Genomic DNA, 17,816 nt, shown 5'->3' with positions numbered 1-17,816 from the left:
TGGCCAAAAATCAGGCATATACAGTACAGTACTCGAGTGCAGTGTTTTATTTGTGACTTTAATATGTAATTATATTTTAAAATATTATCTTTTCAGCAGATACCAATCAGCATAACATCACATGATCAGGTACAGCCAAATAAAATTGAATGTCTTTGACAACAGACACACATTTGTGAAACATTTTATTCAAATATGTATTACACAATCTATAAACCTAATAAATACCTACAACAGAACAGCAAATTAGTTGACTTTTAAAGAGCCTATTTTAAGGCACAGGATAATGTCTTAAATAATTTGAGTGAAAAAGAAAAAAAAGTGATTTAGCCTCAAGAAGAAAACTAGCTTTTCCAGAAAAATACAGCAATGTTGATATTATTTTGAAGGCCACTATTCATTTTACTCTTCAGTAGCTCAAATCAGTTTAACTCAAAATTCGGAATGCACGAGTTACTGTAGTTTTGGTCAACTGGTAATAACATTGTGCGTGGTAACCTATTGTACCGTACTTCCTTCAACGTGTGTACATCTGCGAGGCAGCATTTCAATGTTATAAGGCAATTCTGTATTATCTTTTGTCTGGCATAGCAATGAGAAACTTGAGCACCACAAATTGATATCCGTGGCAACCTGAAGGCTCTCGATGCCAGCTTTTTGCTGAAAGAGTTCTAACATTTGTCACATGACATCAAGCATCTGCACCAGCTGAATGTTCATGAGAACCAGTACAAGTGGAATTGCTCTTCAAAGGGATGCTCTCCTCTACGGTTCCATGATCACCTAGAAAAAAACAAAGGTGCTGTGAAAAAGTAGGTCCTTTGATATAAATGAATCCCTTTCATTTTTGTCACAATGTTGTGATGAACTTATTTTGACCAAAATCAATTCAACTTCAACAAACAGTGGCATGAAGTTGAAGCCATTTTAAAACAATTGCTCACTCTCCTTTAAAACGTTTAATGTGGAGAGAGTTGCTCCTATACAGTGCAAAACAAAAGAAATTCGATTTTTAAATGAGTTGCCTTTTTTAAAACAATTTTATTGTGTTGTGTGGCACTCCTCTTATGCTCGTTTTTTTGCTATCTACCTGCAGTTTGGTTGTCTGAATGTTAAACTAAATATTTAAGAACTGAAAAAAGCCGGAAGAACTGAAAAAAGGCTGATTATATACCTTTGAACACAAGATTCTGACCAGATAAAGAAAATGTTGTCTTAACTGGGTGTTTCCATGCTTTTCACTCATGGTGTTTAAAATGGAATAACATTTGAAGTGAAAGTTTCATAGCCATCGAACGGATATACGTTGCGAAACAGATGGTGTGGGAGAGTTTACGTCAGTCAGTCCCGTCCATTGACGTGTTGTTGCTAACCTCTCCGCTTGCTGGTTGGAGAACTCTTGGCTGCTCCTCTGGCTCCACCTCTATTAGACCTGAACAAACACTGGAAGGGCCACAAAAGTGGGTTCTCGCGATCCTCAGTTATATCTGCAAGGCAGTAATAAGCATTTAAAAAGTTGGCAACTTATCCAAAATGCTTTATATTCCCATAAAAGCTCCTTTTGTTCTTGTACTTTTTTTCCCAGGAAGAAGTAGTGGTCTTGTGAATGTCATGCTTTGACCTACTTTCATTTGTCTGCCCGGTGCTCGGACTCATTAGTGAATTAATGGCTGATGGCTCTTTACTTTAATCACCTACAACAAGTTGCAAAAGCAGTTATCGTAAAGGAAACGTGTCTTCTCCTGTTATAATGGGCAGTCGAAGCTGCATGTTGTCCTTGGGTTAAAGACCCATAAGTTTAAAACAAACATGTTGGCTATCCCAGCCGCCATCTGGCAGTGGGCAGGGGACACCCTGGACCGGTTGCCAGCCAATTACAGGGATAACAGAGATGAACAATCCATGCTCAAATTCACAACAACGGACAATTTAGAGTGTTCAATCAGCCTGCCACACATGCTTTTGGAATGTGGAGGGAAAACCATGTACCCGGAGAAAATACAAAGCAAGGATTTTGACCCACAACTGCTGCACTGTGAGGTTGACGAGCTAACCGCTGGAAATAATAATAATAATAATAATTTTTCTGTGCACCTTTCACAACAATGTATCGTGTATCGCGACGGGTAAATTTATCACTCCTTGAATGTCAACAATGCACCTGTTTAAAAGGAAAGTCAACCCAAATGTTGCCTGTGCAAGAATATGTTCTTTACAGCCTCACTAGTTTAATGTGTCATTCTGATTAATATTGAGTTTGTGAATATGAGTTATGTAGCAAACTCTCTCTCTAATGGCAGTCATTTTGCCACTTGTTGTCGAGTGAAAGTGACTAATCATGGCTCAGCTTCCGAAAACATACTGAAATGGTCGCTAGTCAGTTGCATATTGATAGCCAACCATCCACAACAACATTGAGGGAAAACTGAGATGCCTACATTTAAAGGACAACGCCCACATTTTTTTGTTTCCTAAATGACATCAGAAAAACGTTTTATAGCATCTAAAATACCCAAAACATGCAGGCTGATATTTTTTGTCAAATGCAAAACACCAATAAAAATGAGTTAAGGTGTCCCAAAACTACTTCAAAATGATCTCGGACAAGTTTCAGAAGGTCACGCCCCGTTGTTCGTGACGTCACGGCAGGACATCTTGCCTTGCTCTAGAATCAAAACAATGGCTTCAGATTCGGAGAAGATGCTTTCTTGTTACTCATCCAGCTATGAATATAATTCAAATAGTTCTGAAGAGGAAAGCATAAGTGTTTGCCATCTATTAAATAATAATAATAATAATAATAATATAATAATACATTTAATTTATAAGTCCTCCCGTATCAATTCGAGCCGTCAGGACTCCATTGTAGCGTCCCAGAAAATGCACAAGATGGCGCCATAGCTCCGGTGGAAATGGGCTGATTTGTCTGCAGGGAATTTGTATCAACTAGCATCAAATAGTAGTCTTGGTGCATCGTCATCAACTTGAAAACAAGACTTCCTGAATATTCAGCACGATCCTTAAAATGTAAAATATAGCTATATGCCGTGGAATATTTTTAAAATATGCTCAGTAGAAGTCATTTAAAGTGATTTTACAAATCAAAGACACAACTTGTCCGGAGGCGTCGGTTGTCCTTTAAGTTGGGCCAAAGTACCAGTAATGATGATGAACTTGAAGAAGTCATTTTTAGACCTTTAAATCCCAATGCAATTCAGGTTTGGGGTTTATGGTTTCTCACAATCTAATTTAGGATGTATGCAACCCATCACTTCATTGTATGTGATCCATCAGAGCGAGCATAGATACTAAAAAACTTCATACTTCTTAATGGGTTTGTTCTTTTAATTTCGGAAGAATTTTTTTTCAGAAATTGAGTTTTTCCTTCACTTTAATTCCCACTGTAGTATTTCTAAAGCCAAATTTAGTTTGCTCTCAAAAATATCCATCACAACAACCAAATGCATGATGATGAGGCAATAATACATTTATTTCAGTTTACGCCTTATACCTCAACAAAAATGTTTGATTTCCCTTTCCCACTCCATGCCTGCTGCTGTGATGATAGCTTACTTATTAGTTCACACCTGTAGTTTGGGAACAAGCTATCACTCTGGAGACGTTCTTCTTGATGTCGAGCACGCTGCCTGGCGTGCCGGGGACGAACGAGGCCACCCAGACCGTGTCAGCTGGATGTTGTGGGAACACCTTGCGGATGAGCATCTCGAGGCGTTGGACGCATCGGCGGCTCTCGTCGCTCTCACTTGCGGTGATGCGCACTAATCCGATCAAGGCCGGCAAGGTGCCGCTGGTTCGATTGGTGCGCGCCTTAACGTCCCTGAGGACCTCCTTCAAGCACATCTCGCTGCTGATAAAAGTCTGCCTAAAGAGAAAGACGATGGCGGGGGAGTCGATGGTCCTCCGGCGGCTGGAGCTGCTCGACTGTCTGATCACTGTTCTTTGAATGCCACCCGAACGGGCTCCCGAGTCCAAATGGTCGGTCGTCCCGTTGGGAGCCTTGTTGTCGTCGCCCTTTGGGCAGACATGGCGTTGATCGCCCCCAGTGAGAGTAGAAGGAAGTCGTCGGTCGCCGAACAAATCGTCGATGAACTCCCGCACCACATTGGCGTCGCTCTCGCTAGTTTTATTTCTTTCTGCCACATCACTTACCAAATAGATCTTCTCTTTCCCTCCAACTGAGGCGAGCGTCTTCTCAAAGTCACTCTCCTCGAACATGGCTGCCTGCGTTTACCAACTGGTAGAACCAGACAAAAAGAGCCTGGCTGAGCACCACCTCCGTGCCATGCAGTCACGAAACGTTCGTACGGCTGTCAGCCGCATGCCCGGTAGGCGTGGCTATGGAGCGGAACCCAAAGCTCAACGTCTATTTCTATTGGCTACTTCTCTGGTTGGGCGTCAGCAACTCGAAGACGTGTTGGTCGTAGCACCATCTTGGATGTGGGAAAGTGGAGAGTGCAGCAAATATTTAACTTCGAGATGTACATGTTGTCAAAGACATGGATCAAGAAAAAAATCCACCCAGCCTTTTTGTAATTCTTTTATACTCACAAGAATCGCGGGTGTGCTGGAGCTCATCCTTGCTGTCTTTGGGTAGTAGATGGGGCACAACCTGAACTGGTTGGCAGCCAACCGCAGGGCATCCATGGATAAACAACAATTCACGTACAAAACACATCAGGATTACCTGTATTAGTATGTACATTAATTATTAATAATCATTGACTTTATCGACTCAATATATATATATATATATATATATATATATATATATAGATCCATGCGCACCAAATCCAGCAGACATTTAAACAGCTTCTTCCCCCAAGCCATTAACTCTTTGAACTCTTTCAACAGTAGCCAAAATGGAACTGTATAGTGCCACTTAGCAGTTTTTTTGACGACGATACTAGTGCAGCGTGTTCTACCGGAAACAAATTCCTTGTGTGTTCTACATACTTGGCAATAAAGATGATTCTGATTCTGATAAAAACTATTTACCACAATTGATTCGTTTTAATCATTACAAAACGGTTAGCATTTTTTATGAACATTCAGCGATTGTTATTACAGTCACAGAATAATTAATGGATATTAGTATTTCTATATTTATGTTAAGATATGTGATCTTATCTCTAAAATAATGTGTTGCTATTATATTGTATTTGTATTAATGTAGCTGAGCCAAGTGCTTTGCACAGCTTTTTGGCAGCTAGTGCCTCTCGACACTATGTTAAATGTTTTTCTGGCTATTGTTCATGATTACTTGTTTAATTATATATTGTTGTTTTAATGAATTTTAGGAAAATATTATTTAAGAAGTGAAGCCCCACTACCATGGTCTGCCACATCCAATATGGCAGGCAAGATGCCGAACCACAAAAATGGCCTCACTTTCTCATTAAGGCTTCTATCTATATACATTTATTAAGAAACAAAATCAGATCTTAATGGGACTAACATGGAAAAATGTTTTAACGATAAGAAAAACAAAGTCATGTTGTCTGTAACTGAAGACAAATAATGTGAATATATGCACACCACAATTCAAATCACATGTGGTGTAATACAAAGTGGTATAAAGTTTAGACGATGAAATCTCACAAGGTAGAGGTCACTCTTGACTTTGATTATCTGCATGAAGAAAAATACTGCCTGTCCTCCTTTGTTGTGAAGGTGCTAAAGCCTTTTGCGGTGGACAGAAAAGACAAAATCACGACCAAGGCAACACTTAAATTCAAGAAGCTTACTTGTAAGCATTAGGGAGGGGAAAGGGTAATGCGGCCCTTGATTTCCCATTTTGACGAGGAAAAAAAGGATTACGAAAGCCTAAACACCGAATCCATAAGTGCCTTCTCCTTCACTGAAAACGTGCTATCAGCCTAAAATACTAGTGTACACTTCACATACAGCTTCACTACTAACAATGAATAAATGATAGGCTGCAAGTCGGACCAAAACAAATAACTAAACAAATACAAACCTTTGGACCGGCGTTGATTAGTTGAGTGGCCCGTGTTTGTTTCCAAAGTCTCTGTTGTGTTTGTGGCAGCTGTTCATCTACTGACCTCCTTGTTTAAGTGAACTGACATCTGAGAGTCAAGAATGCCACTTGAACCAGTCACAGCGACGGTACTATCATCATCACGCTTCTTCCACTTCTCTTCCATGCTGACTGTTACTCTGCGGTGATAGACTGTCAAAAAGCCAAAGAATATGGCACTTGAGGAGTTAATACTCTAGTTGCTCACAGATTCGAAATCACACTATCTTTGCTAAGGTATCTTGATGGCATGTAAAATGTCAATTTGTTGCTTTACTACACAGGCGTCAAAATCAAAGCCCGGAGGCCAGAATAGGCCCGTCACATCATTTCATGTGGCCTGCAGAAGGAAATCAAACATGTTACCTGATACAATGAACGCTAAATCTGTACCAAAATTTCAACTTATTATTTTATGTAAGTAACAACAATTGTAAGCGGTTTCTTGTTACTAAACCGCTCATTACAGTAGTTGACTTATTTATATGATGTCATACATGCACACACCCGTGATTTAATAATAACCACCTGTTGTCAAAGAATGTTGCAGGTGTCGCTGCTCCTCCAATGGCATGACTTCCCCCATCCTCTAATGAGGTATTTGGTGAAAAGTATAAACTGAAAACAAAACAAAAGTCCCACCCAATGAACACATGCATATCAATACAGTATTTGTTACAGATTCTCAATTAAAAACAGTTCAATTCCACTTCTTACTCTTACAAATAGTTGTTGAAAATGAGGCTTGGCAAAGTGAGAAAGCAAAGGTCACAGTGGTGGGTATTGAAAAGTATCAGACAACCTGTTTGATTCTTGAAAATCCAGAGTGGCCACATTGGGAATAAGAGTTTGTTAAATTGCAGATGTACAAAGCTTTGGCGAGAGGGAATGACTGACAATTGGCAATAAAGAACTGTATCTGAAGCCTTCAATAATGCGTCAAAATTCATAAAAATGTCACATGAACTGTGTGATCACTTAATTTTAAAACCTTTAAAACATGTGATTTAATACAGTTGACATGGGGGAAGATGTACAGTTTGTGACCTATTATATATAGTATATAATATCATGTCCTGTACATTGTTTAACCATATACGAATATAAGTTATGTTTAGCTAACTATAAAACTTGCTCATAATTTGGGGGAAAAAAGTTGACTTGACCTTCCTTTGAAATTCGCCAGGTGGCAGTAAATCCTTATTAATAGCCTGTGAGAGCAGCCGAACATCTCTCTGACATACACACGCACACGCACGCACGCACACGCACGCACACCCGCACGCTCGCACACACGCGCGCGCACGCACACGAACACACACACACGCACACACACAAAAACACGCACACACACGAAAACACGCACACACGCATGCGCACACAGCTTCGATAAGAAAATTATACAGTACTCACTGTACTTATTATTATTATTATTATTATTATTATTATTATTATTATTATTATTATTATTATTATTATAGTAGTAGTAGTAGTAGTAGTAGTATATTTTTACTGGGACAGGGACCAAATATATCAAGACTGCAAACTGACATTTATTCATTCATTCATTCATTCATTCATTCATTTATTTATTCATTCATTTATTTATTTATTTATTTATTAAGTTGGTCAAACACAATCACATTTTGTTTTATCACATTTTGTGTAGAATGACGAAAATGCAAAGTGTGTCTTTGAGTGCAGCGGGGTTCTCAGGTTTGTTGAATTGATTCTTATTACTATTTTATTTTATATTTCGATGTTCTTTGAATTAACATGTTGAATAGGCAAGGATCTGCAAAGTCCCTGAATACACTCCTTGTTTTCCACGTTTTTTTCACTTCCTGTTGTCATGTGTTGTGATAGACAGCTGCCGGTACAATGCACATTATAATCCAAAATCCAAATATTCAAGCACACTCTTTTATTGTACAGTATACTGCGACATTGAGCGAGCTGTGCATTTTCAGAGGGCCACACATTGTTTCCAGAGTCAACAGTTTTTTTCTCCATCTGGCCATCAGGGTCAATTATTGAAGTGACTTTCTATGATGCAAATCAGGGCACATTGGAAATGTGGACCTTGGTTGCATAAATTGCATCCTGGGCTCTGATGTGCAGGTGCAAGAATAACAACCTTTAGTTCAGAAGCCCTTTAGTCAGAAGTAGCCAAAAGTTATGGTCAGAGAAAATAAATAACATGTGCGCATGGTGAGGCAGGATTAAATCTTCTGCTGTTTACAGTGGAACCTTCAAACTAAAAGGCAGCAATGGAGAAATAATTTCAAACCCAGCAAAACAATTTCTGGTATTGAGATGTCAGTTTTAGTGAGCATTTTAAGTACTAACTGTGCTTTTGATTTGTTCTCACTTGAGAAAGTGACTGTGAAAAGTACAATTGTGATGATAAGCAAATAACCACGACACAATGCACCCGGTACTGCTCATCAGGCAGCTCTCGGGCAGACAGAGAGATGGTCAACTATTTTCGCTCACATTCATGGTTAAAAAAATTACTGGTACATTAATGAACTACTCGTAATTTCCTCAAGCAGATCTGACAACATATGCAATAATATACAAACAACTCTTTTTGTGACAGTCTCACCGTGAAAAAAAAACGTTCAAGTTTCCTTTCCATTGCTTGTTTGTCAGATGATTTTGGAGGCCAATTAAGCTAGAGCCCATCCCAATTGACTGTTGACAAGACACCCTGAACTTGGTTTGCCAACAAATAGCGGGGCACATGCCGACAAGCAAGCATTTGCATGAACATTCACACCAATGGACGAGTTAAACTTCATGAAACTCAGATGCATATTTTTGGAAAGTTGTAGGTAGCTTGAGTCTCTGCTGAAAAAATGTGAAAGGCCAGAATCAAGACTGTCGTGAAGGCATGCTCACCAATACCACAGGGCTGTCCTAATCTGACTCTATTGTATTCAAGCTGTAGAGAAAATGAATTGATAGCACCTCCAAGGAATGGTGTATTTTCAAACTTTTTCCATATATAAGTCGCACCGGAGTATAAGGCACATCTTCAATGAATGAAAAAGTTTTCCAAATATGTAAATATATAAACATTTCCAAATATAAGGCACACCACTTTATAAAGCACAACAGTAGAGGCTGGGATTACACCTTACTTCTTCTACAGAAAAAAAATGGAAAAAATGGGAAATGGAGTTGGTGCCTGGTGACAGTAGCTCGCTCAATATTACTTCATATATAAGGTGCACCTGCGTATAAGGTGCAGGGTCATCTTTTGAAGAAAATCAAGGCTTTAGGGTGCACTTTATAAGCCGGAAAATATGGTACTCAAATTTGCACACTCTTGATGACGTCTTTGGAGGTTCCACTACTCATTTCTCATGTGCAATAAGAGTCTTAGTATCGGTGCTAATTTTCCAAACACTCTCTTTAATTTGGGGCTCTCGAGTAGATGACAAATTAACCACCATGGTACTGCTGACAAAATATCATCCACCCTGAAGTCTAATGAAGTCATCAAGATCAACAAATGTCTCATCAGGGGTATGAAGCGGTGACACTCCTAAAAAGAAACCTTCGAGTGCACAACTAATTTCTCGCAGCAGAACACTCGGAAGGACGTCTAGGGGAGCATTTAAGGAAGCAGTCCTCAGTGGGGGATACTTCTCATGGTGAGTCTAAACTTCTGGCCTGTGGCGTTGGACATGCCCAGGAGGTGAGCACGGGGAACGTCTATGAATTAGCACTACACACACCCTCTCACGCACGCACAGACACACATGCAAACACACATGCACACGCACACACACACACACACACACACACACACACACACACACACACACACGCACACGCACACGCACGCACGCACGCACGCACGCACGCACACACACGCACACACACACGCACGCACGCGCACGCACGCACACACACACACACACACACACACACACACACACACACACACACACGCACGCACACACACAATGGGCCTTGTCAGCACAATACGCATCTTGGGGGGGGGCATAGTTGACTGAAGGCATACTGTGGTGGTGTGAGGGACAGGGTTGAAGAGGCTCATGTACTGTTAATGTGAGGTCAAAGTCGTACATCACTGCTGACAGATCCCATCTCTAATGACTGTCCTCTGTCATGAACACCACATTGCAATCTCGTGGCATTAGTCACCTTTGTGCGCTCGATAATGTTCGAATTGAGGAAGTCCAATCAAAAAGAAAGAAGAAAATAATTTAGCCATAGTGTGACCGGTGTCAAAGGTGTAACGTGATCCCTTTATCCTAGTCATACGGTAAAGATCAACCAGCCTGTGCTCGTCTGTGACATTCACAAAATCTGGCCAAACTTCTGGATTCACAGCTCATTAGAAAAAGATAGCCATAGAAGTTTGGCGATGAATAAATACATGTTGAACTTCTTTTTACACTACGCCTGTTTAAGGTCTCAGTCGTACAGGAGTGGTCCATCGATTAAAGGGTTTCTTCAGCTGTCATCTGCACTTCTTTGAAGGTGTCGGACCTTTCGCTTCTCATCCAACAGGCTTTGTCAGCGAACTAAAACTTTGCTGGTAGCTCTGGCCCGATATATATATCCCTACCTTCCAGAGGTGGCGGTGCCAGTCCTCTGCTCTGATAGGTCCCTGCTTCTTTTTACACTTGCGTGACTAGAGTGTTACAAAAACGGGATGTATGAGGCTCATGAGTGACATTGTCGCCTTTGAGTGAAGGAATGGTTGGAAGATAAATCTTGAGGGCTCTATATTCGTGCCCAGCGGAAGTCTGGAACGTGGCCCCGTTTGGTAAAATAAACCATTGGTGCCAAAATATTCGTGAAATAAACAATTGTTTATAGCTTTTTGTTTTTATCACCTCATCAGTATATGATCTGGTTCGCCCTTCTATTTCTAAAACTCAAATGTGTTCCATGAAATATAAACCTTGAAAGGCAGAAAGTACTTTGTTGGATTGGATTTGCCGTTATTATTCTCGCATTGGAGAAATTTACATATAACAATAGCAAAGTTCTGAAAGGACGAGGAAAGGAAAGAGATAAATAGAAGAACAAAATACAGGTGTTGCGCCATCTTGAAGTCAAAACAACAAAAAACTAAGTAACAAAAAAAATATGACACAACACAAAAGACACATAGTGTTATTCAATAATAAGCACTTTTCTGCACCCTCTGTGTTGTATGAAGCAGTTTTAGATGAAAGAGGAGAGGGTCAAAGCGTCCTTTTCACCAGTGGATCAGGGGCGTCATGGTGTAATGTGCATGTCTACCACAATCTAAATGTTGAAATCAACACAAAGCTGTCACTTCCACTGACGAAAAGAGACTGTCTCAAATCTCCTGTCCCACATAAATCCGCTTCAATTCCAAGCCGTGACAGTTCCACATACCCATCGGCGCTCTGTGCTGACGCACCTTACTTCTCATCACGGGCTCCTCAAGCCATGCATCCATCCAGCAACGGACTGTCCAACAGCACCAATCTTTCCGCTGAACAAAGTCGGGCTGTGAAAATGCTGCACATGGCAGCCGCAGAAAAGCACAATCGGCCCTGTGGTATCCAGCGATGACAGTCAAATGGCACCGACATTCCTCCCAATCAAAAACAGTACTGACATAACCGTGCTGTTGAAAAGGCGCAAATGCTCAGCACAGTCTCCTCCTTGACGAATGTTGTGGCCAAAAATTCTGAGAAACAATCCGTATCTGTTCCACACAACATGCATGTGCATACGTATAAAAGCATCGGTCAAAAATTTGGAAATACAGTAAAGTCTCGTTATATCGATATTCAAGGGAGTCCAAAAAAATATCGATATAACCGGGACTATCGATATATCCGACCCTGTTTGCATGTAATTTTCTCCGTGCGTGCATAGAAATAGTATCGATATAACCGGGACTATCGATATATCCGATATCGATATAACGAGACTTTACTGTACCTGCATATTCGAAAGGTTTCAAACATGTTAAAAGGTAAAGAAATAAAAACTATTAACTATTCATAATGCACAAATGTGAATTGAATTGTATTGCAAGTTATTCAGCACCACCCACATAACTAAAAATTACTGAAAAATCATCCAAATATGCAAAGCAATTTTGGAAACATTGTTTTATTCACAGAATAATTGCATCCGTTTTTTGTTATTAAATGTATATCTGAATCTACGATTCACAATTTTTAAAAAATACAATTATGGAATTATAGGGTGTTTCCGTATGTATATATTTTTCTTGGTGGAAGCTTAGTGGGAACCACTCCTCGGTGGCTCCCACTTCTTTTGCTGTGATTTTATGCTGATAGTGCATGGAGGCGTGAGAGCCAGCATTCCCTCCATGCGTGCAAAGTTTCCAGATAAGTCGATAGGGGTGACGTCTGGCTCTGCAGAGAGGTGAATGTTTGACAAGCTCTTTCACCATTCGCGTTACCTAATGCACACACACACATGCTCACACATGCACACACAAACACACGCTTGGGATTCATAGACCCACATCAACAATGAGTGGTTGCCATCAAGGCTTTTTTTGTGTTTTGATAAGATTTTAATCCAGCTCAAGTGCTGAGAGTTAGTCAATTGAACACAGGAGCTAGTGACCTGCTCTGCTTGTTAGTCTCTTCATTAAATGTTTAGGCCATTCGTTAAAAAGTGCATTGAATTAGCCTCTCCGCTCTGGTGCCTTTTTATGTTAAGAGTCTGATTAGTAGTCTGCTGCTGTGTTTCTTTGTATGTACCTACTTCTCTGTACAGGGCAGGTACAGAGCAAAACGCCAGGAGGTGGGGGTTCAACTTTGACCCTTTTGCAGAGAGTGACGTGGGTCAAGGCAGCAACACAATACTTCCAGCACGCAGCCCTCGCTGGCTGCCTGCTGCGACCCACAAAGTAGTCCTTTAGTGAGGACCCTGCGGTTAGAAAAGCCCCCTGGAGTGCTGACTGCTATCTGGGAGTCTTTCAGTACTTTTACTCCTCTCCAGCTGACCAAGAGAGTAAGGAAAAGCTCAATAAGAACGAAGCTACAAGGGGAACAATGCTCGATAGAAGGCATTTTAACCCACAACAAACAGTGTCAACATGTGTGGGGAGCGCATGGAAAGACAGAAATGATGTCCGCCAAGGACAGAAAGGGCTGTTTCCTTGTGGGCCGGCAAACTGAAAAGGGCTACAGTCTTGTTTTGGTGCATACGAGAGGGATTTGGTCTCTTTTCAGCTGTGGCCGGGAAGCATTTTGGGGGTTCCAGATAAAGTAATGCACCTTTCTTCCCCCGACTTGCACTTTTGGAGGTGTGAAGAAGATTATTGTTGTACACACTGAGAAATAAATCCTGCATCAAAGTCGGTGAGGAGCGTGGCCCGGATTGAGAGAGCGGAGGCTAGATGTTAGGATAAAGGGTGAACACGGACACATGTGGAGCGTGCGTCTGTGTGTGGCCCCGACACGTGCGAGTGTATTGGATCCTCCGAGAAAAAAATGTACTTCCATTTTCAACCGCACTCTCTCCAGAGTGTGGGCTCTTCTCATGTGTACATAAAGGATCTGTTCATCTCCCGCTTTTCATTCCAGAATGCATCCAGTCGTGAAAAGACTTCTTTCACCACTTCCCCGCAGTAATGCTAGCCAGCGCTCCAATTTACCAGTTTACCACCAATTGGGCCTAAGTGGGAGCGTGTGGGCATCCAGGTGCTTATCATTGTGGTTTCTGAGAACACAAGCAGGGAATGACGCTCTTGCATGTCTCTATCAACAACATGCACATACATGTAGTTGGATATGGATGTTTGTTTTCATAGCTGCACTCACACAATATAGTGACATGTGCCGTTAATGTCATGTGAAATGGCAGTTTGTCAGAGATATGATTCAACTCCAAAATTCTGTGCCAAACAGCAAAATGCATGAAGAACTAATACTTGAATGCCGTACTGAACTGAAAGACACGGTTTTTCAGTGTGCAGTGTCCCCTTGTATATCCTTAAATCATATGAGTGGGGGGATCCTACTCTTTCTTAGTCACACACAAACAAACAAAAATATTTGCTGTATTTGTGTCTTATAAAAAATATTACTTGGGAGCCACCCTGAAACATGGCGGGCAGCTGTCTAAGCTAATGTAGATGCTAAAATACCTTTCGCGCTTTGTTTCTTCCCAAAACACATGGATTTACTCTGTCATGATGCTTCCGGGATCGTATTGATTTCTGCTGGTTCATCAGCTGTTGTGCAGGAGTTTCAGCTTTTTGTAAAAATGAGACTGATAGGATGATTAGGGTACAGCGCATATTAGTACCAAAAATATATTACTGACATGTACAGAGACACACACAAATGGATGTTTCTTTTGCTAATCCTCTACACCCCTCACGATTGACTAAGGACCAGTCTGCAACCTACCAATTACGATCTAAGCAATGGGCACCCTGTTCTAAAACCATTTATGCTGTTGAGGGCTGCGGGTGGATATCTATCACATTAGACTGTGGGCCAAAAGTTGGATTAAAACCTAGACAGGCTGCAAGACAATCACATGTCGTATAAATTAAGTTCATCCACAAGGCAGAGAAAAGTAGAGGGAGAAAAAAAATCCAGAACAAGTCAAGCTTTTCCAGGACATTTGACTCATTTTTCATGACTGGAATATTGGTAAATCATTTTCCAATTTTTCAAGGATATGTGGTAACCCTGTTAATGACATTTCTATTGATTTAAAAAAAAACTAAGTGTTTTGAGTCACAGGCTTGGTCATAAAAAACTTTAAAATAGTATAAAGGCACCACTGTATATAAAAAAAAAAATATATTATGGGCTAGCCCGGTAGTCGAGTGGTTAGCACGCCGGCTTCACAGTGCAGAGGTCGCAAGTTCAAGATCGGGTCCGGCCTCCCTGTGTGGAGTTTGCATGTTCTCCCCAGGCCCGCGTGGGTTTTCTCCGGGTACTCCGGTTTCTTCCCACATTCCAAAAACATGCATGGCAGGCTGATTGAACACTCTAAATTGACCCTACGTGTGAGTGCGAATTGTTGTCTTTGTGTGCCCTGCGATTGGCTGGCAACCAATTCCCCCAGCCTAGTGCCCGAAGACAGCTGGGAAAGGCTCCAGCACCCCCGCGACCCTGATGAGGAATACGCGGAACAGATAATGGATGGTTGGATGATTGTGGGCTCTCAAATTACAGATTTTCACCTATTGCATGTTGGTGTAGAACGCATCCGCCGAGACAAATTGGGGCTCACTTCATTGCATTTGATAACCCCGTTGAGGATATGACACAAACACACACACATGCACACACGCACACACACACGCACACACACACACATGCACTCCCACAGAGGAAGTCTGAATCAGTCGGCCCTCCACACACACTTAACCATTCAGGAAAATGTCAGACCGCAGCTTGCATGAGCTCACCACCACATCAAAAATCATTGGATGGTGTGCGAATACAACAGACCTGAGTCTGCTGCGAGATGTTGCAATAAAAGGTTACTGAAACAACAAAACAAATTAGGTGATTGTGATGGTGGTAAACACTCAACTACAGACATAGATAAAAAAGGCCAATAAACAAGTGTTTAGTTTTGGGTGGCATTTTAAATGTAAGGCAGTCGACCTAAACTACTTTTTCCTCCTTTTCCAGGCAGGCCTGTGGTTTAGCATGACCACTCAAACAGACACACGCGCGCTGCCAGCAATTCCACACCACAAGGGCCAATCACGTGTGCTCAGGCTGACAGGCACCTGGAGCAGCTGCTGGTGAGGAAAGCACAAACACCGTCAGGGGCCATCAAAAACCCTTCAGGGGCAGCCATCTCTTTTTCCTCCCAAAAAGAATGAAGGACATCCTTTCATTTATTGGACCTTTTTTTGCCTCTAAACTCATGGCACACTTTTGCACATGGACACAGCATTAGAATGTTCTCACACACACTCCAGACCACAAACACACATACCCTCAGGTGACTCAAACACACTCCTCTTTTTTGTTCTATTTACTTTCCCAGAAACAGACAGGTGCCCTTCGTTGTTGTAGATGGGCATAGTGTGTATGTGTGTGCGTCTGTGTGTTGATGTGGTTTATCGGGCTTCACATCATCTCAATGGTACTATCTTTGTAGTCATCATTGTGTGAGCACAGAGAAGGATTCTTCCCCCCCCCCAAGAAGTGGCCCAAGTGCCAATTAATTTCAAAGGATGGTGTTGCCTTGAGATACGAGTGACCCGGCTTACAAGTTATCGATGATTCAAGCTGTCATTTTGTCCATTTTAAAGCAATGGCTATTTGGTGGCTCAACATATTTGACATCCAATTCAAGAGTCCTCATACTCACATTTTTAATCTTATGTTGTTCATGTTAAGCACTTTATTATAGCTTCAGCTGTTTTTAAAGCGCTATATAAATCAATATATATTGTTTTGTATTATGTTAGTAAATTGAGAGTCATTAATTTTGTGAAACTCACCAAATGTGTAGTGTACTGTCCCAGGTGGCCTAGGCACACAACAGAAGTAGAACGGTACATAACAATTCCAGTCAGGAGAATTTATAGGGGCGGAGTAAAAAAAAGGATGAAAAAGGAAAAGCACTCGCACATTCATGATGAATAACACTTAATGCTGTCGGCATGATTTGTGGCTGCTTTATACTATAGGTACACACTTTCTAGATTTTTCCAACTACATGCTATTGCACGAGAATATGTTTGGTAACTCTAATTTGTGGCATCACAAAAAAAGGAAAAGATCAAAAGCAAAATAAACATATTTGAAATTTTTATCTCATTGTACATCTCGAGTACAGAGTGACAATGACAGGCACTATAATTCTTTAGATGCACTCTCAGAGAAAAAGTCACACAATTTTTTTTGGGTGCATTACATAATTATTGTTTAAAGCTCTGTTTGACTTTTCTTTGCATGGGAGTTTGATGGTGTCGTTCCACACCAAACCCTTGCTAGGAAGCATTTAAAGACATTGCTGTAATCAGAAAGAGACTTTTCTCAAAACTGAAAGGATATAATTGTGCAAAATATCCGGATAAGATACAATTAAGACACAGAGGAGGCTCAATACTTAATTTATGATGATGAACTAGTTAATGGATGTCTATATACCAAGTTTGTTGCCGCACTGTGACACGTTCATCAGCTCAGATGGACACTGGCCATCCACCGGTGAATGTCAACACAAGTGAAGATTGACTGCCTCTCAGTCAGTGTCCATGTAATGTGGGAGTGAGAGGCAGATTGAGAATGATGTGTTGGATTGCGAGTTTGCGTGTCAGTAACAGGGCATCTCTTTGCAAACTATTACTATGGGCTACTGGAAACTGTGCTTTAAAAACGTCAGCAAATGACTGCATTCCACTATGTACTATTATGTGTGAGGGTGTGAATGTTACAGTTGTCATGGAAGTAGTAGTCAAGGCAGTATTTTATTTCTATTTGTCATGCCCCTTCCCCAATAAAAACAAGCAGTCAACCATTGTTCATGCACGATGTACAGTGAATCACTGAGACTAACCTTTTTCGTCACATCAGGTTGGGCAAAAACATGAGACTGAGATGACCAAAGGGAATCTCTTTTCCTTCCGCTTGGTGTCAGAGATTAAGCACACTTACACAAACAAATTGCTCAACATTGCAAACAAGGTGGGTGCTGCGATAAAGTCTAAGGTCACACACAATGTAGCATATGTGCTGTCAAACTAGACCTCTGCATATCTCATGACATT

General features: G+C 41.1%; 1 protein-coding gene across 1 annotated transcript; it reads right to left on the bottom strand.

Annotated features, from left to right (window-relative positions):
• Positions 1-172: 172 nt before the first annotated feature.
• LOC148895791 (uncharacterized protein C2orf72 homolog) lies at positions 173-6,190 on the bottom strand. The gene is made up of 5 exons (XM_089000005.1): positions 5,999-6,190; positions 4,570-4,635; positions 3,588-4,451; positions 1,374-1,487; positions 173-783 (listed from the first exon to the last, which is right to left on the bottom strand). Exons 3-5 carry the CDS (start codon positions 4,234-4,236, stop codon positions 692-694), a joined length of 855 nt encoding a protein of 284 aa, XP_088856131.1. The 5' UTR covers positions 4,237-4,451; positions 4,570-4,635; positions 5,999-6,190; the 3' UTR covers positions 173-691.
• Positions 6,191-17,816: the final 11,626 nt, after the last annotated feature.

This window comes from Hippocampus bargibanti, linkage group LG07, assembly GCF_051943395.1.
Source record: "Hippocampus bargibanti isolate YZ-2025 linkage group LG07, ASM5194339v1, whole genome shotgun sequence".
In the NCBI taxonomy this organism is placed as follows: domain Eukaryota; kingdom Metazoa; phylum Chordata; class Actinopteri; order Syngnathiformes; family Syngnathidae; genus Hippocampus; species Hippocampus bargibanti.
This window is presented reverse-complemented; position numbering and strand designations above follow the sequence as displayed.

Bases quoted from the DNA above. Each gene is read 5' to 3' on its own strand.
- LOC148895791 (XM_089000005.1), bottom strand. From the start codon at position 4,236: ATGTTCGAGGAGAGTGACTTTGAGAAGACGCTCGCCTCAGTTGGAGGG. The intron at 1,488-3,587 runs GTGTGAACTAAT...ACTGCCTTGCAG, and splicing joins AGCTTGTTCCCAAACTACAG to ATATAACTGAGGATCGCGAG. The intron at 784-1,373 runs GTTAGCAACAAC...GTTTTTTTCTAG, and splicing joins TCCAACCAGCAAGCGGAGAG to GTGATCATGGAACCGTAGAG.